Source organism: Leiobunum rupestre, chromosome 3 (genome assembly GCF_980474605.1).
Source record: "Leiobunum rupestre chromosome 3, qqLeiRupe1.1.hap1, whole genome shotgun sequence".
In the NCBI taxonomy this organism is placed as follows: Eukaryota; Metazoa; Arthropoda; class Arachnida; order Opiliones; family Sclerosomatidae; genus Leiobunum; species Leiobunum rupestre.
In genome coordinates this window covers 30,615,295-30,641,679 of record NC_143386.1, presented here as the reverse complement: position 1 = coordinate 30,641,679, position 26,385 = coordinate 30,615,295, and the positions used below count along the sequence as shown (strand labels likewise).

At 36.2% G+C, this 26,385-nt stretch overlaps 1 protein-coding gene, 1 long non-coding RNA gene and 1 other non-coding gene across 3 annotated transcripts in view; all 3 read right to left on the bottom strand.

Moving 5' to 3' along the window:
- LOC149951458 (carbonic anhydrase 1-like) overlaps window positions 1-13,049 on the bottom strand; it is an 80,531-nt gene extending 67,482 nt beyond the window's left edge. The window contains exon 1 of the mRNA XM_090168062.1: window positions 12,745-13,049. Within this exon, the coding sequence (XP_090024188.1) occupies window positions 12,745-12,787 (43 nt within the window). The 5' untranslated portion in view covers window positions 12,788-13,049. The remainder of the gene's footprint in view (window positions 1-12,744) is intronic.
- A 1,049-nt stretch (window positions 13,050-14,098) lies between these two features.
- Window positions 14,099-14,171, bottom strand: TRNAF-GAA (transfer RNA phenylalanine (anticodon GAA)). Its single transcript has one exon. It is a non-coding gene; the product is annotated as a tRNA-Phe (tRNA).
- A 3,965-nt stretch (window positions 14,172-18,136) lies between these two features.
- LOC149951456 (uncharacterized) lies at window positions 18,137-18,869 on the bottom strand. The gene is made up of 3 exons (XR_016480060.1): window positions 18,812-18,869; window positions 18,600-18,741; window positions 18,137-18,326 (listed from the first exon to the last, which is right to left on the bottom strand). It is a non-coding gene; the product is annotated as an uncharacterized LOC149951456 (long non-coding RNA).
- Window positions 18,870-26,385: the final 7,516 nt, after the last annotated feature.

Genomic DNA, 26,385 nt, shown 5'->3' with positions numbered 1-26,385 from the left:
CCGATTCCGATTCATGAAACTTCCTTCTTAAGAAATATTCAAAATTTCCGATTCCGATTCATGAAACTTCCTACCGTAAGAAATATTCTAAATTACCAATTCTGATTCATGAAGCTTCCTTCTTAAGAAATATCCTAAATTTCCGATTCCAATTCATGAAACTTCTTTCGTAAGAAATATTCTAAATTTCCGATTCCAATTCATGAAACTTCCTACCGTAAGAAATATTAAAAATTTCCGATTCCGATTCATGAAACTTCCTTCTTAAGAAATATTCTAAATTTCCGATTCCGATTCATGAAACTTCCTTCTTAAGAAATATTCTAAATTTCCGATTCCGATTCATGAAACTTCCTTCTTAAGAAATATTCTAAATTTCCGATATTTATTAGTAATACGATGGAAACTTCCCACGCAAAAAAAAATTATACGCTTCTGCTAGAACGAATATAGGTAGTGGGTTGATATACCTTGAAGGTCGTACTCAAAATCTTCCTCTCCAAACGTTCGGGAACAATAACAAATAAAAATAAGCCAAGAATATATTTTTTATATTTTCATATTTCTATTATCTTTTTGCCCCACAGAGAATATTGACAAAAGGCGTTGTTGAGTGAAAACTATTTGGCGGCACAAATTATGGTTCTATTATTTCATTATTTTTTTTGTATTGTTAGAAATCATCCTTTTCATTGTTCGACGTTTGAGTTGTAAATTAAATGTCCGATTGGCGTTTTCACCCCGTTTTGGCGAAATCGTCATTATCATCACAATGAGATGGGACAAAAATAAAAATTAACGTGGCGAATCAAAGGAAATAAAATTTTGTTTAGAGATGGCATAGGTATTTCCACTCGGGTTTGCGATTGTCAAAGCAACGGAGGCTCATTAATATTCGCACATTTTGGAGCGATTTATTATTTAGGACTCGTAACTTGACAAGATTTGATTTCTATACACAACAGCAATATCTCCCACTGAAGATTTTCTGTAAGGTTTAATTATTTTCTAAGTTAAGAGATTTTTTGTGATAAAGGTATTGAGAGGCATTGAGCGAGCTCTAGATATTGAGAGGCATTGAGCGAGCTCTAGATATTGAGAGGCATTGAGCGAGCTCTAGATATTGAGAGGCATTGAGCGAGCTCTAGATATTGAGAGGCATTGAGCGAGCTCTAGATATTGAGAGGCATTGAGCGAGCTCTAGATATTGAGACGCATTGAGCGAGCTCTAGATATTGAGACGCATTGAGCGAGCTCTAGATATTGAGACGCATTGAGCGAGCTCTAGATATTGAGACGCATTGAGCGAGCTCTAGATATTGAGACGCATTGAGCGAGCTCTAGATATTGAGACGCATTGAGCGAGCTCTAGATATTGAGACGCATTGAGCGAGCTCTAGATATTGAGACGCATTGAGCGAGCTCTAGATATTGAGACGCATTGAGCGAGCTCTAGATATTTAGAGAAATGCCTAGTTTGCTAGAGATAAAACAATTGTTTAGAAAATAGGTTTAACTTTGAATGTAATTTAATTTTTTTAAGATTTACGACACTATTATAATTGAGCGAGGGGTAAGACACTCTGCGAAATCGGTGTACACTGCCGTACCTTTGACAGTGCTAATTGTAACTCGCGAACTCTGGAAAATATGTACCTTTAACAGTGCTAAATGCACAAACTCGGTGTACAGATTATCTGAGACTGTCTGACCCCTCGGAATTGAGCGAAGTTAGGGTATTTGTTGCGTAATGTTTTGGGGGTGGGGGTCTTTTCAATTATTACTCTTTGTTACGACAGAGTATCGACAAATTGATTCAAGAATGCATTTATTTATATTTAGGGAAAGACGTCAGTTCCAGCACGGATTTTGAATTCAAAGTCCGTGGTTTAAGGGACCCATGAGATACTGTGCAGATTCAAATTAGCTTACTCAGCAGGGCACCCACTCCAATATTCAACATTTTTATAGGAAAAAAAGGATTATATTTATAAAAATATGAATTTATAAGACTATTTTTCTAAATTATAGAATTTTATAGGACTTTATAAGACTTTTTTCGAAATTATAGGATTTTATAGTAGTATGTATGCTATTTCATTTACTAACTTTATACATTTAAAAACGAAATCTATATTTAGTTAAATAAATCTTTGATTTTTTCTTGAGAAAATATTAACTATTTAACCATTTTATCACAAATGTATACTAGTAACTAACCATGTTAACAATAACCAAAGTATAGACTAGAATGACTTTGTATAGGAATTTATCCTTTAGCTAAAGCTATTAATTTAACTGAGTGGCGGGATTTGAAATTGGCAAAATATAAAAGTTATAGGATTTTATAGGAGTTGTGGGGGATTTTGCTAAAAATATATGTTATATAGGACGTTTTGGAAAATATAGGATTTTATAGGAATTGTAGGACCTCTGGGAGTCCTGTACTCTTAGAGTGTGAGGGGGGGATTCTGAACCACCCTAAAATCATCTCAACATTAAAAGCAACTGTCAACAATCCAGCTTAAAACCCAGATTAAAGGGCATAATCACATCAACACTTTCAATATTGGTCGCTAAATTATTTGGCGTTAGTGAATTCTTGCTCAAATTGTTAGCGGTCTTCTATAAAGAATCCGTTGAGGTTATATTCCCATAATTAACTTGAAGTCAATTCGAATACCAGTTTTGACCCTCAATGAAAACTGGATCGCTGCTATCTAGGAGCAACAAACACAACACAAGGACAACGCAGCCCGTCAAAAGTCGTGGATTTTCTTGCGTACTTTTTTCAAATTGACCGATTTCAAAATAAAGTTTTTGGGCTTGACAGTAACTTTACATTGTGAGGTATAGCAGGCTTATTTACCCGCTTTTATACCCTAACATGGCGGCGTATTTTCACGTGCAATATGAATTATAAGATCCCCAAATTGCTTATATCTAACCGTCATTACTTCGTAAGACGACGTAGCAGACGACAAAAAGTGAAGGTTAAGTTTTAGTAACGTTTAGAATATTATATTCTGCATTTTTTATTTGAAATAAATAGTATTTAAAATTTTCAATATTTCTAATTAATTTCCCAATATTATTTTAATAAAAAAAGTGGTTTTAACCAGTCCGGTTGGTTCTTGCTAACCCTGAAAAGAGTACACTTTTAGTCCGAGAACAGGCGAAAATAATCCACCTAGAATCTAAATATAAATAACTGCCCTCCAGGACGATTTATTTTCGTTACGTAATTTATGAACGTCCCCTACAGATGGCTCCACAGTAACTGAACCGTAGACTTTTACATTAGCGCGTATGACGTACACGAGTACGAACTATTAACTATTTCCAAAAACGGCCTAAGCCAATCAATACAAGTATATCTGCATAGCGTGAAAGGTCTGCCAACTTCAATCAATTCAAAAAAGACAAAGGCCTAAAATTAAACCATACAGACCAAATTTCATCGATATATAGAAGATAAATACTGACAATAGCCTATTGTAAATAATATAATTGGCAGACAAATCGATACATCTATCGTAAATTCGTAATAAGTAAAAAGATAGTAATAAATAATATCTGGGAGAGATCTTCCCCCGGGGGTTGGGGTCTCGAGAGAACGACGGCAATTGTACGTGCGGGACAATCAAGCGATTTTGGAATTCGTTATGGCAATCGGAAGCCTTGCTCTTGATAGGAGGGGAATTAATGATAGGCACTTGTTGAGCCTTTAAAGGGAGTAGAAACCAGGGTTGGCAAATTTTTGATTTTTTAAAAAAAAACAAATAAATCGATTTTTTTTATTTAAATCAGATTTTTATTGATTTTTTTTATTTTTTTATTTTAATTAAAATTTCAAAGTTTTATATATTTAAGTATCATAATTTTACCTGAAACCACTATGTTTTAATTTTTAAAGACTTAATCTATATGTATAATGAATTTATTAAATTTAAGCTAATAATCATATAGAAGTTTTTATTTTTTAAAACCTATTTTGGTACTTTACAAAACAAATTCGGCAGAATCTCCACCCACAGGTAGAATCCAATGCAATATTAGGGGGAAGTACAAGAAAGATTATATTTAAACCTAAATTATAGCAATTGGCCAGGTTTTTCTTTTTCAAAAATACTATATAAAAATTGATTTAAATCAACAATTTTTTTTGAAAAAAATCATTGATTAAAATCGAGATTTAAATCCTATTTAGAATTTCAAAAGTAACGTATCTCGATTTACTATTTTTTTTGCTCTAAACGCTATGTTAAATCTAACGACAGTAATGTCAAATACGTTTATCCACCCTTTAATACCAAAAAGGCCGAATATTTCAAGTGTAACTTATTATTAGAGGGACTTCAGGTATTTTAGGGACCTGGTGGGAGACCTGCTATCCTTAAGTTAAAAAAACACTTTATATTCCCTTTAATACCTAAAAGGCTAAGTATTTCAAGTGCAATTTATTATCATTCTTTTGCTGCTATGTAATATTTCAAGAGGGGGAATCGAGATGGGGACTAAATTTAGGTCAGTCAAAGCTACTCTGACGAAAACCACCCTTGCCTTTTGTAGAGTTTTCATGTCGATGAAATGTTAAATATAAAATGAGAGCAAGTTCATTTTTAATGCAATGTATGTAATATACATGTTGGAAACCTGTAGCTCTTTATCACGCACAGGTAGAACGTTCCTGTAGGTAATTACGAAGCAACAACGAAAGTAATTAGGCACACGTCAATATTTTAATATTAAAGGCCTTTGGACTAGGTAAATTTCTTATTATTCCCAGGCCGAGTGGACTAAGTATAATAATGGCGGAACTAATGTCGCCATAGCTTCGACCAGTGCTAACAATCGTTTTATATATCTATTAAAGGGAATATAACCTCCGGTATTTGGTGTGGAACACCGACGTTTGCAGCTCTGACCGCTCTTGCCTTTGGCTTTAGAAATTTTTGGCGCCACTGTACAGGGTAATTTGATAAATTGAAGGAGTCTTCCATAAGGATTGCTTTGCAGGTTATATTCTCTTTAAAGTGTCCAGGTTGTTCAATTTAGATAAATTTGAATTGAATAAAATTAAAATTAAATTTTAGTTAATTTTAATTGAATATTAATTTTAATATTACATTTAAATTTTGCATTTTGAGTTATGGGAAAGTATTTGGCATTTAACATTTTGAGTTATGGAGTATTTTGCATTTCGAAAAAAAATCTTTTTGAACAACCGAGAGACCCTCCTACGTATTGTAACCCGACCACCCGAATTAATGGTATTAAAAGTCACTAGATGACTTAATAGAGCGTTCTATAAAATCGGTGTGGTGTGCTTTCCCCCTTTGGAGTTCGGAGGAGGTGAAGGTTTGGCCGGTTTTTCGTGTTAGAGAAAAATATTTATCTGGCAAACCCGTAAGAAATTGAGTGCAGTCAATTTTTAGGAGTGCCGGGAGTAGTGGCTCACTCCTGTAATCCCAGGCGTCCGGGAGGCAGAGTTTGTGGATGGCCGTGTGAGGACGACCACCAATCCCCCAACGGGTGGTCGGAATACTTCTGCCACGGGTGTCCCCACCCCTGTCCCCACGTATCCCCCCGTTGGCGTGGCCGTTACACATATCTCGCCCTGATTAATCAGATGGACGAGAGGACTGAATTGTCCCACACGTTACAAACGAATAAAAAAAAAAAAAATTTTAGGAGTAGCATAGTTGCTAGCCTAGGCTTCACTAATTTCCGGCTTTCCGCACCGTTTTTCTTATTTTAAATGATTTTTGTAATAAATGTATGATGGCAAATAAGCAAAATACTAGTCCCAAATCCTCATGAAAATATCCTTAACCCCAAACATACTTCAACACCTAGGGTGCCTCCTACAACTCCTAAAATATTCATATAAAGGCAGGACATGAGCAGAATTCTCTTAAACCAAAGAATAACAAACGTTGTTAATAATAATAATAATAATAATAATAATCAGCTAGGCTAATACCCAAGGCACCACCCTAGACCCAAGTAATCCAGCGACTTTTAAAGCCTTTAATTCAGGTGGCCGGGTTACAATTCGTAGGAGGGTGGTGGCAAGATCTTCATGCCACGCGAGCCAACAGCTCCCTACACTAACTATTACCGTTAACCTCAACAAGTGTTAGTCCTGCTGAACTAGCTCTATAGTCTGAATGAAAAGTTTGGACGGTTTTGGGCCGATTTTATAGAACGCTCTATTGGACCTAAGATGGTGCCAATACAGTAAATCATTTCAATAGTTTAATTTATTAAATGTTAGCCACGCCTGTACATTATGTAACGTCAAAACAATAATAATTTTATCTTTGAATTGCAAATGAATTTCGATGGAAAACCGCCAGACACCGGTTTTCCTGTTTTAAAATTAAAAACTAAAATTCTTAGCTGGAAAATTACAATAACTTGCGCAAACGCATCTGATAAACTAGTTCCAGTAATTTATTTTATTCTGGAAAATAGTGGTAACACGAAGAAAAGATTTTCATCCAAATTTGAATACCGACAAGAGCAGCTGTAGATGTTTCTATTCGCGTTGGATCCTTCCGCTACTTAACTCTTTTTATTATTACCGATTCAAATAATTTCGGAAGAATACCATAAGTTGGAGGAAATGTTTCTTTTAATTATTTTATAGCATTGCATTTTTATTTTTAAAAATTTGCGATTTTAAATAATTTTTTCAGTTGTCCATTATTACGTATTTCACTTGATCAGAAATGTGTCGTATATCCAGTATTTTAAATGAAAATATCTTAGAGGAAAACTAAGAAATTTTAAATAGATTTTATACTGAAGATACTGTAATTAAATTTACAGGAAACTATAGGTTTCAAATACTTATGAAGTGAATTCCATGGTTTTTAGGGAATTTGGTACGGTGGAAAATTCTTTGTTTAAAATCTGTGTAGCGTGATAACTGAACTAATTGTTTTCAAACTTTAAAGTTTGATTGCCACATATATCAAGATAAAGGAATATATAGGAAAAATAGTGTTACTATGGGTAATTATAGTTATTAAAAATACAGGGTGTTTCAAAAGGTTATGGAAAATTTTAAGGAGTTGTAGGGGATGAGTTGAGAAGTATGCCTGTTTTTTCCCCATTTTCCTACGATGAGTGAAAAGAGCGCCAGAGAGCTTCAAAGTGTGGTCTACTAGCCCCTGGAAGTAGGCTGCAACAAGCGAAGTGTAATGTTTTCCACCATGCTTTATGCTTACGCGGTTTGGATATCTGGTAAATAGTACACGTTGAAAACTACCTAAAGATTGCGTTACATTTTTACGGCCAATTAGGATACTTCTCACGTCAGAATGTAATATATACTTCTGATATTATTAATATTTACATTCTGATTTTTTTTGCTCAGTTATGAATTAATCGCAAGCTAAGTTAGCTTAAAGCAACGCCAGCGTTGTGGTGGCTGATTTCGGCAACTATAGTCCACTCAAAGAAAACTACGCTATAAACCTTAAAAACATGTAATTTGGTTTAATATTATTAATAATAATCAGCTAGGCTAATACCCAAGGCACCACCTTAGGCCTTAGTCATCTAGCGACTTATAATGCCTTTAATACAGGTGGCTGGGTTACAATACGTAGGAGGGTGGTGGAAAGTCCTTCATGCCACGCGAGCCAACCGCTCCCTACACTAACTATTACCGTTAACCTCTACAAGTTTTTGTGAAAAGGGTAACCGAATAATTTGGGGGAAAACCCCTGAAAAATCACGGGACTCCTATAAAAATGTCTTTAGAAGGGGGTAAAGAGTCCACGGGACTCCCTCAAATTGTACTGTTAGCTGTGTAAAAAGAGGGAAAATTTCTAGAATTAAATGGAAAGTAGAATTATTTTACTCTTTGAGGCATCTGTGTAGTGTATACTGACGGCCACTATTTCAGCTCTCCCCACTGAGCTAGAGCTCCCCTGACAGGCTGACCACTATCTACTTATCTGTGAGGCCTATAGAAATTGACAATGACCAATGAAAAATTTGGAAAACTTGGGCCTACCAGGGAAAAACCTCTTAACTAAAACAGGTGTGGCCCGTGTGGGGAATAATTTCCATACATCGTTAATCTTGCTCTATATTCTATTAGGCATAGGCACAGTAATTGTAACAGTGCCATTGAAAGACCAAAATTTAGTTCTATTAAAATTAATAAAGGTAGAAAAACATTAAGCCCGAGGGGTTTGAAATGAAGACTTTAATGGTTAAATTAATTGTGATAATATTTACGAGCATTTTAATTTACCCGATCACGATTATATATGCAAATGTGTAAACTTTGATGTTGGGAATATGTAGTGAAATAATGCTGCAGTTCGATTTCCGACTGTCTCTTTTTTAATTACAATTAAAATTTTATAGGCTTAGCCTAGATAGGTGGCAAATTCAACGCCCAGTATCACAAGCTGGGATCGAACCCGGCTGGCCGGCTTCTCTTGCTGCGAGGCGAAAACGCTAATCACAATAATTTAGTAATTATTATTACTAAATAAAATTAAATATGATTAATATTAATTAATTAATATTATAAATATTAAATTAATATTATTCATACTATATAAATTAAAATATTGATTTAATATTATAAATATTAAATTAATATTATTCATACTATATAAATTAAAATATTGATTTAATATTATAAATATTAAATTAATATTATTCATACTATATAAATTAAAATATTGATTTAATATTATAAATATTAAATTAATATTATTCATACTATATAAATTGAAATATTGATTTAATATTATAAATATTAAATTAATATTATTCATACTATATAAATTAAAATATTGATTTAATATTATAAATATTAAATTAATATTATTCATACTATATAAATTAAAATATTGATTTAATATTATAAATATTAAATTAATATTATTCATACTATATAAATTAAAATATTGATTTAATATTATAAATATTAAATTAATATTATTCATACTATATAAATTAAAATATTGATTTAATATTATAAATATTAAATTAATATTATTCATACTATATAAATTAAAATATTAAATTTATATTATAAATATTAAATTTATATTATTCATACTATATAAATTAAAATATTAAATTTATATTATAAATATTAAATTTATATTATTCATACTATATAAATTAAAATATTGATTTAATATTATGAATATTATGAATATTAAATGAATATTATTCATACTATATAAATTAAAATATTGATTTAATATTATAAATATTAAATTAATATTATCATTACTAAATAAAATATTATAAATATTAAATTAATATTATTACTAAATAAAATTAATAATTACTTATAAACTAGAAACTGTTTCCATCTCACCAACAAAATCTTAACTCTGCACAAAGAAATCACGTGACACACGAGGAGATATATTTAACACCTCTGTCACCAGAGGGGGCTTAAGACCGTTTACCATTCGGAAACGCGAGTGTGTCATCCGTTTTTTCTTGGTCCAAGTTTGAACTCAGAATTTATGAATAAATAGACCATTTCAAAGCGAGGCCGATTGCTAATGGCGATGTATAAGAAAGGGGGTTTTAAGCGGAGCTATAAATTGCTTCATACGGCCGGGAACTCTAACAAAACCCGAATAATATTAACCCATAATTTTCATCCGAGCACGAAAAATCGGGAACTTAAATTATAGCGAAGGCTACGGAATGGGAAAGAACCATATAATTTTGGATATATACCATCTTCGAGAATTCTTCGAAAAAAGCTTAACAAAGAAACCGATTTAAATATCTAAGTCGTTATAAACCTATAGCTGTACAACGTGACCTCGCATTTTATTCTGCACTTAGTCGAAAATTTGCATAAAGTTGTCGTAATTCCGTTTCCACCATCTCTAGAAACGTAGTCGGAAAATGTTTTGGACATCAGTTTGAAAAGATTGAGAGACGATAGACCGATACAAATATGACGAGGGTGAAGTACCTCTCACTTTTTTTAATATTCGAATTCTTACTAGATGGCGCGAACAGTCTGAACCCTAATTTTTTTAAATATTTAATAACCGTTTCAAATAAAGTAATATTTTCTCTTGGTATGTAAATTTTTTTGTTTCACTTTTCGCTACCTGAGAGCAAAAGTCAAGGAAGTCGAGATACGTGACTATTGAAAGAAATTCAAAATAAGAATCCTTGAGTGTTTTTTAATTATGATGACTCAGTACAAAATTTTCAATACATATTTTCACTATTTTTTATCAATTTTCATTGTTATTATGCTAGATTTCGAACTTAAACTGGTTTTTCTTAATTAAGGGTTTTCAGACTTGCTTGACTTTTGCTCTATGGTAGCGTTTTGTTTGTATATTTTAAAAAAATCGTTAAAGGTTTTAATTATTTAAAAACCGTCGAATTTTTTATGTTTATTTTTTCGAAATCGTTGAATAAAGTAGGGTTAAGTTATTTTTTTAGATTAAAAAGCTAGCTCCATCTAGTATAATTAAAAACCTGAAAATTTAACTTCTAAAGGCTTTCCTCTAAATGTTTTGTTAAAAGATCGAAATTAAAAAATTGTCTTCTATCACGCGCTACGAGGTTTTTTTTAAAGTAACTAGCGCCAATTAACCCTAGCAACTTATAGTGGAAGAAATGGTCAATTAGATTATTGAGATTATTCATGAGTACGTGATTTATTCGTGGATATTAAATAAAAAATTAAGTAAGTAATAATTTATTATTTATTAAACAAAGCGCGTGCTTAGCAGACGAAAATCCAGTAAATTAGGAGCTTCACCTATTGGCCGATACGTGGCCCTATGTAAACTGAAAAATGTTTATTTACTTAAAAATACTTTTGTTTTTAAAATTAATAGAAATTATCAATACATTTTTTAAGGAAGAAAAGGCAGTGTTTAAAAACCAATTTAAAAATCTATAAAAATAAAAACCAAAATTCGATTTAAATAAAATTAATTTTTGACTTTTTTTAATAAAAAATCCACAACTCTTAAATCAATGGTAATCACCAGAAAATCATTACGAATAATAGAATGCTTTCAGTATTCAGGTGACATTTACCTGCGTCGTAAGTTCTTCCTACGCGTTGCATTACACACGTGATTAATCTCTGTAGCTCTAAACGAAAAGACCCAGTTTCTTGATATTGAAAGGGAAATTTTCAAGGCGAAGAGGCGTTTTAAAATCAAGTTCGGTTACGCCAAAAGAAAAATCAACGTTTACGAAATATCGCGTTACGAATTTAGAATAACGCGTTTGCGACATAACCGTTCAAAGGACCTCGCCCCACAGGTTTCAATTACAACACTAATCACAATCAAGATAACGCCCGTTATTATTTAACCAGATCAAAATATCGACCGCACTAATCTTACCAGTATCAATATTTGCTTATGATTCATACAATTATCAAACAACCGAAATTAACGTTTTAATAGGTTACCTTACTTCCAAAACCAGGTATTTCAATAAATTAAATTTATAAAATTAAAAAGTAATAATAATTTCTTACAAGAATTTTAAAATACAACTTTTTTAAATTTTATAAATATTGCTAATTTCCCAAATTTAATTTATTGAAATATTGTCAAAATAGTTTCAGAATTATCGATTTCTTAATTATTTCATAAAAGAATTGTAAAATACTAAGTAATCGATAATTCTGAAACTATTTTGACAATATTTCAATAAATTAAATTTAGAAAATTAGCAATATTTATAAAATTTAAAAAAATAATCATTTGTTGAAAATATTGCCAAATAGTAAGAAATCGATAATTCTGAAACTATTTTGACAATATTTACAATATTTCAATAAATTAATTTTATAGAAAAAGTAATATTTAAAAAATAAAAATATATTAATCAATTCTTTTGCAAAATGATTAAGAAATCGAACTTTTTAAGCTTTTTGGTGTTATACGCAATATTTAAAAAAAGAAGTTGAGAAAATATATTTAAATTATAAAATATTCTAGGCGAACCTTTTAAAATTGTATAAAAAAAATTATAATTACGAAACTATTTTGGCTTTATAAACGGTACTTTATTGCTATATCATCAATAAACTTAACAAAATCCGCGTGACTGGATTTACCCGGGTTTGGAATAAGGTGTAGTGCTTTTTTCACAACAGATAAAAAACTATATTTTAGATTAAAAAACGAAAAACAGTTTTATGGCCCTACTGGTTGAAAGCGAAAAAAAAGGTTGAAGTGTGGATAATAGTGTTTTCTGAAAGAAACCCGGCTTTTCCTTGTTGCTTCTGACCAGCTCTCGGAGAAAGAAATTTACAAACAAACCCTCCCCCAAAAAAGGTCAATTCCCCTTAATTCCGTTAGATAAAGGCTATCAGGTTGGCCGAGGGTTAAGCTTTCGTTTCGTTCCTAATAAAATCAATCCCAATTTAGGCCTAAAATCGAACCAATTTTCGAACTTCATGAAGAGAAAAAGACGTAAAATCCTCGTAACAGGGGGCTATCCTTCGACCCAGCGCGAACGAGCGGTCAGGGTCTTTCAAGAAAAGTCGGATCGATCGGTTCCACGCAGCCTCTAACAATCCCAGAGCATCCGTGCCTCTTCCAAAAAGAGCCCCCATAAATAGGCAGACGCTCGTTGCATCGTCCGATTTCAAAAATATGCCTTTTAAAAACATTTCCCCACGCAAAACTAAACCGTTAAATAGGTCTAAACGTAGTTAACAACAAAAAGACGCAAAAAATGCAACAGTACCGTTGTGTTCCTCGTAGCCCCACTCCGTGTTGACGACCGGCATTGGCGCGACGCTCGTCGTTACGCAGGTACCCAGAGTGACTGTTGGTGATGGTAAAGCTTACACCGTAAAAAAATTCAATTTACCGCGAAACGGTAAAATAGGAGTCGCTTTTAAGCTGTCGGAGGTGGCGAAAAAATAAATTGTTCGTCTGTTCCCTCTGTTGTTTTTTTTATCGACGCGTTTGTCGGATCCGGAAGCCGGAGCGGTTAACCACGCGAACGTACTCGACGACGTTTGTGCGATTTGTGGCGCGCGAGCTTTCGCGGGGAGATTTACAAGGGCTGCTGGTCGGGAGGGCCAGAAACATCGGGGGGACAGCAATATGAATGAGAATTAAAGGGGGCGGAAAATAGCATGCATTTCCCCGCGCCTGCGCAATGAGCTAGAACGCGTTACCAATATCGTTTGTAAAGGAAAAATAATACTTTTTGAACCGTTTATAACAGGTTGTTTTTAATAATATTGCGTCACGTGGTGTGCCAGAAAGCTGAATTGATTTGAAAAAATTTCGCCAGTTTCAATAGTGCAAAGTTATTTTAAGCTGCAGATGTACAGCAAACTTTTGACACGCGCATAGATGGCGGTAATGTTATTGAAACTGACAAATTTTGATAACAGTTTCATAACATTACAAGTTACTATAAGCATAAGTAAAATATCTACGTAAGTATGACACTTGTAGGCTGCATTATTGTGTATGCATTTTTTCTTACTAACTCCTTTCTTCTCCAAGGACGAATTAGTAGAAGGATTAACAAATCCATAACATCGACGCAAAACGCGTTTACATCTCAAATTTGAAAACCTTTACCTTTAAAATTCGGGTTTTACAATCCATTTTATGTTCGAAATAAATTTAAAAAAATTGTAAGCCTTGATCTTAAATGTAAATAGCCAATAGAGTTGATGAAATCTCCGACCAGTTATCCGTTCACCCAATTTGTATACTTATTTATTATATTACTTATACCATAAGTAAATTGACACAGTAAATGACTGACAATACCCAGCCCATGGTTCCAAGATTAATGAAAAGTAACCTTGAACATTCGAAATAAACGGAGTAAGCCTTTCGAAATTCGCGGTTTTTCCATCCGTCCGGAGAGATTCTCGTTAAATGTTCCCACTGCGGCGTATGCGACATCTGGTTTCAAAATAAGGAAACAATTTTATTAAGAAAAGTAGTTTTATAATTTCATATTTATACATCTATTTAACACAAAATTGGGTAATAATTAATATTTTGCGTAATGAAAATTAACGCACACAAAAATAAAATCCTATTTCTTTACCGTCCAAAAAGTTTTCTTCTGCCGAAACCCGGGATCGAACCAGGGACCTTTAGATCTTCAGTCTAACGCTCTCCCAACTGAGCTATTTCGGCTATACCTCCACGGTTTAAATTATTTTATACAAAACTAAAAACTTGGCAGCATGACGTAGATTACGTCACCCATGCTTTTTCCAATAGACGCGTCTATTGGAAAAAGCAGTGGAGTGTTCTGTCACAATATCTGGTCAAAATTAAAAAATTTTTAAATTGTCCAAATTGTATAATCGTTTTCCCTTTAGTAGTCTATATACGAGACTACATCTTAACACAAATATTTTTTTCAAACACAAATTTTAGTCAGCTAGTAGCAGACGAAAGTTCACGAAAGTTATTGAAACATTTTACTTCTTGGATTTCAAAACCACGCACTCCACGTTGGTTTTCGGGTTTTTTCGCGTCAACAAATTTTTTTCAACTGTTTCATTATGGAAGCTGTCGAACAAGATAAGAACTTCATATTAATGTATTTTTTGGGGCTTCTATGACTTTTCCAGGGCCGGCGCTAGGATTTTCGGGCCCCAGGTAATTTTTACTCCAAAATTTGGTTTCTTGGAAATAGTCAGAAAATTTTAGTTAGGCACCCGTTCTGGCGGGCCCCTTTCGGAGGCCCGGGCCCGGGGTACTTTTGCCCCGCTTACCCCCCCCCCCCCTAACACCGGCCCTGGACTTTTCAATGTATACTTATGCGACCTTGAAGTTGGGTTTCGTTTTTTGTGTTTTTTTGCGATATTTCAGGAATATTCACTTGAAAATGTTAGACTTCCAAAGGCTTTCAATCTCATTTTGTTTTACCAATATGTTAAATAGGGCTTCTAGTTTGCAGCTAAATTATAATTAGCTGCGCTTTTTTGCGCCATCTGATTTATTTTAATATTTTTCTCTAGCACTGTAAAACAATATTTAAATATTAATTAAAAATATTAAATATTATTTTTTTTTAAGACCATACCAGTTTGATTACCTAATCTTGTAGTTCATTAAATACCTATTCAAAGCATTTTATAAAGAAAAAATGACTGGAATAATTTTGGCCAACTTTTAGACCTAAATACCCCACTGTGAGACGCTTTAATAAATCATCCTCCAAGGAAATCGCCAAGAAGTAATATTTCCGAGAGCTAAGACGTGAGGTCACTGTTTATATAGTGCTTTAGTGTTGTAAGTCGGAAAAATTTCCGCAAAAAATAGTAAAAGTTTTCATTCCAAGATTAGTCTAATATATTGTTGGCGAATTTAAATAAAGCGGTATTTTCGCCTAATTTTTTCGAATCTAAAAGTAAAACTAAACCTCGAGACTAGTTTAAACTGATTAACACTCACTGCGTTTACATGGGGGAGAAAATCCGTTTTTTTGTAGCACGGATTTTGGAAATCCGAACTATCTACAATGAAAACACATGCGGCGCGAGAAAACCCGTGTTTCGGTAGGTCGGATTTTTTACCCGTATTTGCTCAGAAAAACCAGATTACAATACAATGAAAGTAGGGGTTTTCCCGTTACGTTTTTGGTCATCTTTATAGGTTAAAATTCTCACCTTAGTTCATTTACAAGGCTCACTCCTGTAATCCCAGGCGTCCGGGAGGCAGAGTTTGTGGAAGGCCGTGTGAGGACGACTACCAATCCCCCAACGGGTGGTCGGGATACTTCCGCCACGGGTGTCCCCACCCCTGTCCCCACGTATCCCCCCGTTGGCGTGGCCGTTACACATATCTCACCCTGATTAATCAGTTATTGTGTGTGTTCTGGTGTCTAAGGCCTCGGGTCGACACCGATGTTTGTGTATCTCAAAAAAAAAAAAAAAAGTTAATTTACAAGCTCGCCGTTCGGTATGGAGGACCGAGGGGCTAACCACTCTTAGAAAGTCTGTACACCGGATTACGCTTAGATTAGCACTGCCAAAGGCAGGGAATACAAAGATTACGCGTAATCCCATTAGTACAGTCAAAGGTACGGCTCTGTACACCGATTACGCGGAGTGATCAGCCCCTCGTGGAGGACAAACAGAAAAAAGTACAGTGGTCGGATAATGACACTTATAGCTAATTGCAGGTGAAAAGGTTTTAGAGAGTTTAGATGGAAAGCATCATAGAAATAGTAATGTGTTTAAAGAAGTCGCGATTAAGTTCAATGAAATTTCGGATGTTGATCGTACTTTTGAGCTTAAGTCCCAATATTATAAAGCAAAACGAACCGGGAAGTATTCGGGTAGCGGATGCATAAAGGTGAAATTTTATAACGAGATGCACCGCGTTCTTGGTGATCGCCCAATTTCGACTATGGAAGAGTCTGGTGTAGATTCTATCGAGGATCAGAACGTTGCTCAAGGTAACTATTTTTTAATTTTGTTATTTCGGCTTGAGAATTCAGTCTATAATTTCATCATAATTTTCTTCAACGCGAACGTCTAGGCTTCCATAGTACATTTTCTAGGCGCTTACACGTCACCGAAAAAGCACGGTGGAAGCCTAGACGTTCGCGTTTGGGGAACTTTTGCTGAAACTGGCTCAGTAGCGTAGCCAGCGAGGAAGCATAGGGGCACGTCCCCCCCCCCCCCCCCGAAACGAATGGTTGTATGTACACTTTGTTTAATTGTTTTGTACATTGTGTGCCCCCTCCGAAACCAAATCCTGGCTACGCCACTGAACTGCCTAACACCATTAAAATCAAAGTCTTATCCAAACAAATATAATTGCTTGTTTAATACGTTTTCGTTGAATGTTGTTCAAACATTAATTAATATATGTGTTCTTTAGATGACAATAACGAAGAACCTGAGGAAATTGCTTCGAAGGAAGACGAGGAAAAGGGCGAATGCCGTGCCACAAACGACTCTTCTCCTAGGCCAAGTACTAGCGCCGAAGAAATAACCTCTCCTATATCCAGATCAAATGTTATAGGCTCAAGTGTGTATATTCAATTTTTTGTATCAATATTCTTATTACCAGAAGTTTATAATAAACCCCTTCATCCCGCGTCAGTTCGTAAAAACCGAGCGTTTCTCATTGGCTGACGTGTTTAAAAAACAAAACGGTACTACTCTCGAAGGGATTTATTAATTTCTGTTATAAGTTAGTTATTTAGAACCTTGATCAATTGCAATAAAACAGTTTCTTAGATTCCAGGCCGAATCGTAAGCGCCATTACGAAGAGACATTGAGTCATGTGTCATCGCGACACTTGGATAAACAAAAGAAGAACGCGATTGAAATTTTGAAGTTAAATCACGAATGGCAAACGCTATAACTGGAAGAACAGAGAAAGTGGGAAGAGAAGATGGCCGAAAAACAGAATAGCGATTTGAAAACGTTATCCGAATCCATGGCTCAATCGTTTAGTGACGCTGTCGATAAGCTTGTTACCCAATTTTCAAACGACTCCCAAAATTCGTTTTCTAATATATTCCCTGCTAACCCACCCGCTACTCCCTCTACTGCCCCTCCTATTGCCCATACCAACTCAACGTTGTTACCTCGCACTACTTTTGATTACACTTATAATCAAAATGTACCACTTAATATCCCATATTTGCACCATGTTTCGACCGTCCACTCTCCCCCTCCCAGGTACAGAAATCACCCTCTAACTAATCAACCCAGGAGCGATAATAATTCGTTCTTCTCTCAACTGTATAATTCCGTGTATCCAGCTACCCGCCCCTCTAAATAAATAATTAACAGGAATTGTCTGACAATTTAATAATTTCTTTAATTAAAGGACATTTTTTCTCAAATCAAGTCTTAATTAAATGGTCTTATTGTTTTCAATAGTTTGAATTGGGCCATATGTTTGCATAACGCGTCTCTGATATTAGTGGCATTTTCTGCGGGTTGGGTAAAATCTTCCGTAGGCCTTGATTGGGGATATTGGCGGTTGGTTTCATTGACGGCATCTCTCCACGACTGATTAACACTTTCCTTGGCTCTTTCGCAAATGTTATGAAGAACGCAACATGTCGCGACAACTTTTGGCATGAATTTATAATTAATTTCACTCCTTTTGCACAATCGTCTCCATCTCGATTTCAGTCTACCAAATGCAATTTCCAAGCAAATTCTTGAAGAACTCAAATATACAATAAACGATTCTTTTTCTGGCGAAATATTTGACGTCACGGTGTAGCCTTTCAAGAGCCAAGGTAACAGTGGGTACGCAGGATCTCCCAAAACTAAAAACGGAACGTCAACACCTTCTACAGTTTTGGTGCCCTAATTAATATAAAGATACTTTAATGTTCTTTCATAAAACTACAATTCTAATTAATAGTTTATTATACAAGAGATAATTAGACTACACATCGCTTTCAAGTGAATTACGAAAAAGGTAGTAAAACCCCAAGTCTTTCTTTATGAAAGACCCAAGGAAAAAACACTAGATGGCAACAAAAATATTTGAACCCAAAGGCGGAAGCGCTATATTGGAAGCTTGACCGACCCGGTTAAAACGAAAAACATGAATATCCCTTTACGAAATAGAATCACCTTGAGAGGGTTTTAAGCGAATACAATAGGTCTTTCAAATATCAACGTGGCCTTCTTATTTCGGGAATCAGGAGGAAACGTTGCCTTCAACGTCACCGCTCTAGACTGAGAGCCCGTGTCCCGAAATTTACCTCATCGAGTTCTTGAAAAACAAATCACCAGTAAAATGTTCTAAACTCGAGCTATTTAGGGGGCGGATCAGATTTCCTTACCAAATTGCACTCCATCGAGTGTGGTATCAATCGAGGGATCTCGTCCTTCGTCATCAGATTGTACAAAAACCGACCATCATTTTAGATGTAAATTGCCGAAGTAATGAAAAGGAGAAATTGGAATTGTGCCCAAATTAACTGACTCGATTTTAGAAAATTTTCTGGCGAATTTTAGTTCATGTACTCGATGAGGTAAATTCCGGGACACGGGCTCTCGGTCTACTCGTAGTACTGTGGAAGGCAACGTTTTCTCCGGAAACAATAAGAACACATAAATTTATATAAAGACCTATTAGTCAGTTTGAAAGTAGGGTTCTAACATAACGTTTGCGCAATGGTAGTTTTTATTAAGTTTATAACCTTTCCCTTCAATAATTAATTATCATACCTTGGGGATAATGGTATTAGAATTTCAGTAAATATGTGAATTCTGAATCGTGTGCACTTCCAGGAACTTTACAACTGATGTCTCGAAACCTGTAAATTGTTTCAAAAAGTACTTATAATTCTTACTTAAAAGAGTATTTTTTAACTGGAAATCAAAATTTAAAACTTACATAAATTTGTTGTTAACGATAGCTTGTAATATACAAGATGCCCACCCTTTTCTATTAATAAAATCGCGATAACCCTCGCCAGGTGGTAATATTGGAATATGTGTTCCATCGATGGCGCCGATAATCTGGGGAATGTGTCCTTTAATTTCAAAACCTCGCGAAATTTCTAGCACTTCTTCTTCATTAGGGAAAACAATAATATCCTTCATAATATGGTCAACGATAGCGTTACAAAATCGGTATATGAATTTATGAACTGAACATTTATGTACCCCGAATTGATTTCCAATAACGCGGTATTCAGCGCATCTCCCTAAAGAGTATAGGGCAATTGCAACTTGCTTATCAATAGGGACGGGTTTTCTGACCCATCTAGGATTCGGTTCTAGGTACGGCTTTACCATTTCTACAAGTTTATCGAATGTTGGTTTTCTCATTCTAAAATTTTCATGCCAGTCGACGTCGTCGTTAGAGGGTTTCATTATGTTGTCCCACCATTCATTGCTCCTCTTTTTACTCAATAGCGTTTAGGGTTACGTATAGGCTTCGGAACTTGGTGAATAATGTCATGGAAAGAATCATCATTGGTCTCGAGAATTAATTTCGAAATATATTTGCGGTTTTTAATAATTTGCGATAAATGTTTGCGTCTACGAGACAGTGGCGTAGCTGATGGTCCGCAGGGCCCGCGGTGCGGGGGGGCCTCGAGCTTCAAGGGGGCCTCGAGCTTCGGGTGGGGCCCCCGCTAACCATAAAAAAAATTAAAAAGGGGGGCCTCATAGAGATTTTTGCGGGGGGGCCTCTGAGTTCTCAGCTACGCCACTGCTACGAGATATAACATTTCTGGTATTTCGAAACGCTACATCAAATAACAATTTTCTAATAAAAATAAATTTACTAACAACAAGTGCTAGAGCAGCTCGAAAAGCGCGTCTCCTGTCCATGTTCAGAATGAAACAGTAGCCAGTAGGTTTTATTTACCCATATTAGGAGGTTTTTTTCTAGGAAAATGTGAGTTTTCTTGGAATGAAAACACGCGTGGCGACTTTACTTTCGATAACCTCCCGCGGGGAGAGAAGTCCGTATTCTTGTAATACGGATTTTCTCCCCCATGTAAACGTAGTGACTGTAACACTATTAATGTTTTGTAGTACGTTTACTGATATTAGACATTTTATATAGATAAAAAGTTAAATACATTAAAAACCCTTAAAAAGGAATTTATGTTTCAATTTTTTTATTTTTCCAATTTCCGGAAAATCAACAACACTATAGTGCCAGGAAACTATATACACTTGGAATGTCTAAGGAAGATTTTTACGGCCGTGATGAAGCTCGTAGAAACGGGCGTGTCTTAAAGCGGGAAAACTCACGAGAAAAACTCTGGCGCCTCGCTACCCTAACTCGACGAAAACTCGTCACGGTTATTATATTATTAGCTTACCTCTTATCTCTTTTATAACCATAAAAATACCTAAAATTAAGTATAACTACACTTCTTTCGCGAAGAACATTATAATTACTTCAAAATATTAAGTACGATAACAAATTGAGGTTTTTAAATCCATTGTTTTATAAGCCTTTTATGCGCGGGAAGATCGCCTATTTGTTACCATGACGACGCATTCTTTTCGCGTCAAACCTCGAGCCAATGAATTTGAAATGTCGCGTTACGTCTTACACTTGACGTAGATAAGCCCCGCCTTTTTCTCGACGCCCTTTCGTATCACCATCCCAATGGAACCTTAGACATTCCAAGTGTATACCTCTATAGTTTCTTGGTAATAATAATAATAATAATAATAATCCACGTGCTTGTTAAAATAATGAATTTTTTTCACAAGCGTTCCCTTTTAACCAGGTAGCTTTTTGACATATTAAGGCAAAACATGACGTTCTGTTTGCACGTGAAAAGTTTTCATTATTTCAACAAGCGCCAAATAAACAGTAACTTGCAGGTCCTGGCTCTCGGATATATTTCTTCTTTTTACTTAAGGGTTTTAACTTTATTATGATAGAATAACAATTGAATTTGTGTTTACTAGCATAACCAATTGTGGTATTATTCAAATTATAAATTTTGTTAATTATTTTTTGTTAATTCTCAATTAGTTTTATTATCCGCGCAATTACGTCTGTCACTAAGGCCACCTCTTTAATTTTGATAGAAGACAATTCAAGACATAGTTCTTGACCAAGAGTTCCGTGGGGTGTTGTGTTTGTTGCTTCTAGGTTCCATCAATCGCGGGTCAACCAATCTCAAACTGTTGAACGTAACACGGTTGTAGAGCAACGAGTCAGCATGTAATACGCTGCTGATGCAACTGGTAGCGGTAGTAATAAGTTAGTTTCGAAAGATTCTGTGTCACCATTACAGGATAATTAACTTCCGGAAGAACCGATACATCCACACCCCACTACTATACCCCTGCCAGCAGCGCCGGCCCTAGCCCTTGGTCAGGGTAGAGCGAGATATTTTTTTCTATTGTTGCCACGCCGCCCCGCGCCTCTCAAAGGGAATTTTGGCGCCCCTTTCCACCTGGCCGCTGTCGTGGCGCCTAGAGCGACCGCTCCACTTGCTCTACCCTAGGGTGTTTTCAGATTTCAAGAAAAATGGTTTTTGGAGTATCCCTGGTTTCATTTTGACAATATGAAAGGTGTTTTTCCGACTTTTTCATGTTATATTTGCCTGTTAGCCGTTCAAAAGAAATTAGTATCGGAACATTTTAGATCTTTTAAGGAATCGGATCTCATAAATGGAACAGGCTTCAAAAATTGTAGGAAAGTTTGTGAAAAATTGTCATTACACGCGAAAAGTCCTCGATGCAGAACTTTCTCAAAATAGAAGCGAGCAGAAACACCAGTTGTAAGGCAGTTGCCGCAGTTATCGAAGGAGTTAGCTCGTCAACAGAAAGGTCTTCTGGATATTTATCGCGCCATGAACAATGAAAAGGGAACTTCTTCCAATTAAACCTTTTACGATGCAAAGACATTCCAGAACTAAAGAAGTGGCTTAAAAGGAAAAACCATTTTAAATCCCACCATATTCAAAATGAAATGGCTCAGGTAATGTAAAATTTTGCGAAAGGTTTTCTCGAATATTCAAGGGTGTAAATATAGTCAGCTAGGCTAATACCCAAGGCACCACGTTAGGTATAATTAAGTCATCAAGCGACTGTTAAAGCTATTAATTCAGGTGGCAGGGTTACAATGCGTAGGAAGGTGTTGGCAAGCCCTGCATATGCCACGCGAGCCAACAGCTCCCTACACTAACTATTACCGTAAACCTCAACAAGTTTTTAACCCAATGCCACAAGCAAGGATCCAACCCGGCTCCTCTTGCTGCGAGGCGAAAGCTCTAACCACTCCGCCACCCCACCTTAAAGGGTTCCTCATCGTTGACGAGACTTTCGATATTAGTGGGCATAAGCAAGTCGCAATTTATGTGCTAATTGTGAGAGATTTTGGACTTCCCGCCGCCGACGAAAAGAAATCAACGCCGCCGAGGTGATTTTCGGGAAAAGCTGCCGTCGATCCAAATCAAATTGGTGCTACGCTCTATCCACACTCGTAACGCCTTGGGTGACCTGCAAAATGGCTTTCGACCTAATCGCTCCCTGGTGGACAACATTTTTGTCCTAACCAACCTCATCGAGACAGCGCGAATGGAAGAGCGTGAACTGTACGTCGCGTCGCCTTCCTAGACCTGAAATCAGCGTATGATAACATACAATATCCGATCCTGTGGGAGGCCATAAGGCGCGTGGGTATCCCGGAAGCAATCACTATATATACGCTTCGCTTACTAGACAGGCGTGTCCATACAAAAAACCTGTTAACACTTTCGAGCAGTAGCGGCGCTAAGGTTTTTTCACAGGTGGGCTAATTATTTTGTGGCCCTTAGCGGGAACCTTGGATTGACCATATTTCGGAAAAGTGACATCAAAAACCATCTAAACCACGACATCATGGATTAAATAACACTATGGTATGTTCCACGGGCTCTTTAACATCAAAGATAATTTAAACTCGTACCCTAGATTCGAATACTGAGAGCTTTCCCATTGACGGTTTTGTTACGAAGCGTTTACCCTTTTCCGGCACGTGACCTCAGAAAAATCGGGCTCCATCGGTTGCGGTAAGGCGCAAACCATGGAGCGATTTTTTTTTAGTTCCAGCGGGAAGTGGGTAAACGCTATCGGCAACGCGCGAGAGAGTGATTTCGAATCTAGGGTACGAGTTTAAATTATCTTTGATAACATCGACGTTACCTAGTCCGAACGCCACTTACAATGTTAGTGGTTAAAACCGAGGGGCTGATCACTACGCGAAATTGGTGTACAGAGCCGTACCTTTGACTGTACTAATGGGATTACGCGTAATCTTTGAAGTCCCTGCCTTTGGCACTGCTAATCTAAGCGTAATCCGGTGTACAGACTTTCTAAGAGTGGTTAGCCCCTCGGTTACAAGTCCTTCTTGGGGTAGGTGGTCTGTGCTTTAAGCAGTATCTGAACTACTGCTACTACATGACATGTGTGTGAGCCTTTACGCTGAACGTTTAACGGGTGGGGGGAAAGACAATTTAAGAATTTTCCCCTTCCGACGGCAGCAGGCGCTAAAGCGTCTAACCAATGAAAACTGTACGCCAGAAAATGCACGACTTTTGACGGGTTGCGTTCTCCTTGTGTGGTGTGCTGTGTTTGTTGCTCCTAGGTGATAATGACAGTGATAGATCAAGGCCGATTTTTCGTTGGTCACGTGCCGGAAGTGGGTAAACGCTTCGTAACAAAAACGTCTATCAGAAACTTATATTATCTTTGCTAAGAGCAAGAGAACACCTGGATTTGAGGTAAAGGGGGATTAGTACTTGCGAAGATACTGTTTTTAATCTATAAGATATTAATCCAAGTTTGGAGTAGAGAAGTTGTCTGGAAGGGAATTTAGGGAAATGCCCATATCTGAAGCATTGAGTCTCTTCCGCCATCAACGCGGCTAAGCCCTCCCGGCATGCACTGCGTTTTTGGTAGGGACCAATGTTTTACCTGAACTCTAGCAACGAAAAAGAGTTATTTCCAGAGCTTCCTTTAAATATAATCATCTTCTATTAGTAATTTTAATTTATAAAAGAGCAAAATTACTGTTTCGGCCTTGGTTTTTAGATACAATATAAGATATTATAACCAGATTCACCTTAATTTTTTATAATAATTTTCTATATGCGTGATCATGTTGATATCCGAAATGTTTTAAACTAAAACTGCTAAAACCATCCATTATAAAAAAAAACTAATACAAACAAATTTCATCCATTCTAAACTACTCCAAGCTCCAAGATGAAAGCAGGACGAATGTTTAAAATTTTGTTTCAATAAAACCAGAAGTAAATGAACCGAAGTTACATTTCAATGGATAAATTAACACGTGATATTGAAAATTAATGATTACATAATTTCAAAACGCGCGTTCACGATTTTTCACCTAATTTTTAGAGCGCGCGGTTAAATTACAGAATTATATACAGCGTTTACACGGGGTATATAGTACCCTCAATTCTATAGTGCAAATCCTCGTGGGAGTAGATGGGGCTGTACATCAGCTTCGTTTTAACTAGATTTCCAGAAGGAAAACGCCTCCAAGTTTTCCGGTCAATTCTAATAACTTCGGTTCATTTACTTCTGATAAAACCCGATTGAGGGCGACCCTACTGCGGAGCAAAGGATTCTGGGTAACGTTGAGCCTGATAGACTTCCCACCCTCTTTTCCCCTCTAGTCAACTTCTCTATTCCAAGATGCAAGGTGCAGGTTGGAATCGTAAGTGTTACCAGAGTGGTGTTACCCTGTATCATCACTTGCTAATGTAACGTTATGTAATTATGCTTAAAGGAATATATCTCCGTATCAGAATAGGTCGATTCCGAAAGTCGGTGGGTGAAAATTGCCTACCCCTATAATCTTCGTGCGTTGTTTAAATTTTGCTCAGAAGTATCGCCGCCTACTGACCGAGTTTTAAATTAAATATATGAAAGCTTTCTGCTCGTTCAAAATTATCTCTGCACAACAGCTGAAAGATTCAACCGAAAAACATTGAAATTCAAAAGTCGTATGCAATTTCTTCACATATTTAGTTCACGGATATTAGCTCAAAAATCATTTACCCAATATCATTAATAGCGTTTTCCATTTGATTGCTCGAGATTCGCTCCGAATCTGTCTCTGACGTCATAGATCTCGCCCCAATCGACTAGAGTAAAACCGCAAATGGAACATGCCATTACCATATTCCCGCGCTTTGTTTTTAATCTGCTAATAATTTGAATTTTCGCGTCTTGGTCTGCCATTTTTCCGGCAAAACTAAAAGGAACACTAAAAAATTGGATCCGATCTCCATTTCGATCCGTTGATCTGTCGAAATCAGCAGATCACTTTTGGGCAATCTCGGAGCACCCATGGAACATAAAATGTTGATCTGAGCAGTCAAATGGAAAACGCTATAAATCGTCTACTTAGCCATTTTCTCAAGGGAAAAGGGAAGACAATGATATGACGTAGAGGAAGTGAGTCTTCGTATTTCTATAGGTGGTTCCTTTTCGCTTGTTCCAAGGACATAAGTATATGTATTTGTACCCCGCTGCTCCGCCTTAAGCACTACAGCGGCCACCTTAAACAACCAGCCCTGGACAAAAGTGCGCTTTGCGAAACAACGTTCGGCCAGTGAGACAGCCATTTTGACCGCCTCACATATAGCAAACAAACGCCCTCATCACGGCCCAACAAAAGGCGACACCATGGGCTGCCCGAGACCCACCCTCGCACAGCTGAGGACTAGAGTGGCTTCCTCTTCCACTGCAAACTACCCTCCTTAGTAGGTCACAGAATGACGAGTGTGGAACACCCATGAGGTTCCAGTGACCCAGCGCCCCGATCACATGACCTTGAGAGCCGGGTATGGAGCCCCCCACAGGCTCCAGTGACCCCATCACACCACTAGATAGGGACAGTGGGAAACTAGATAGGGAC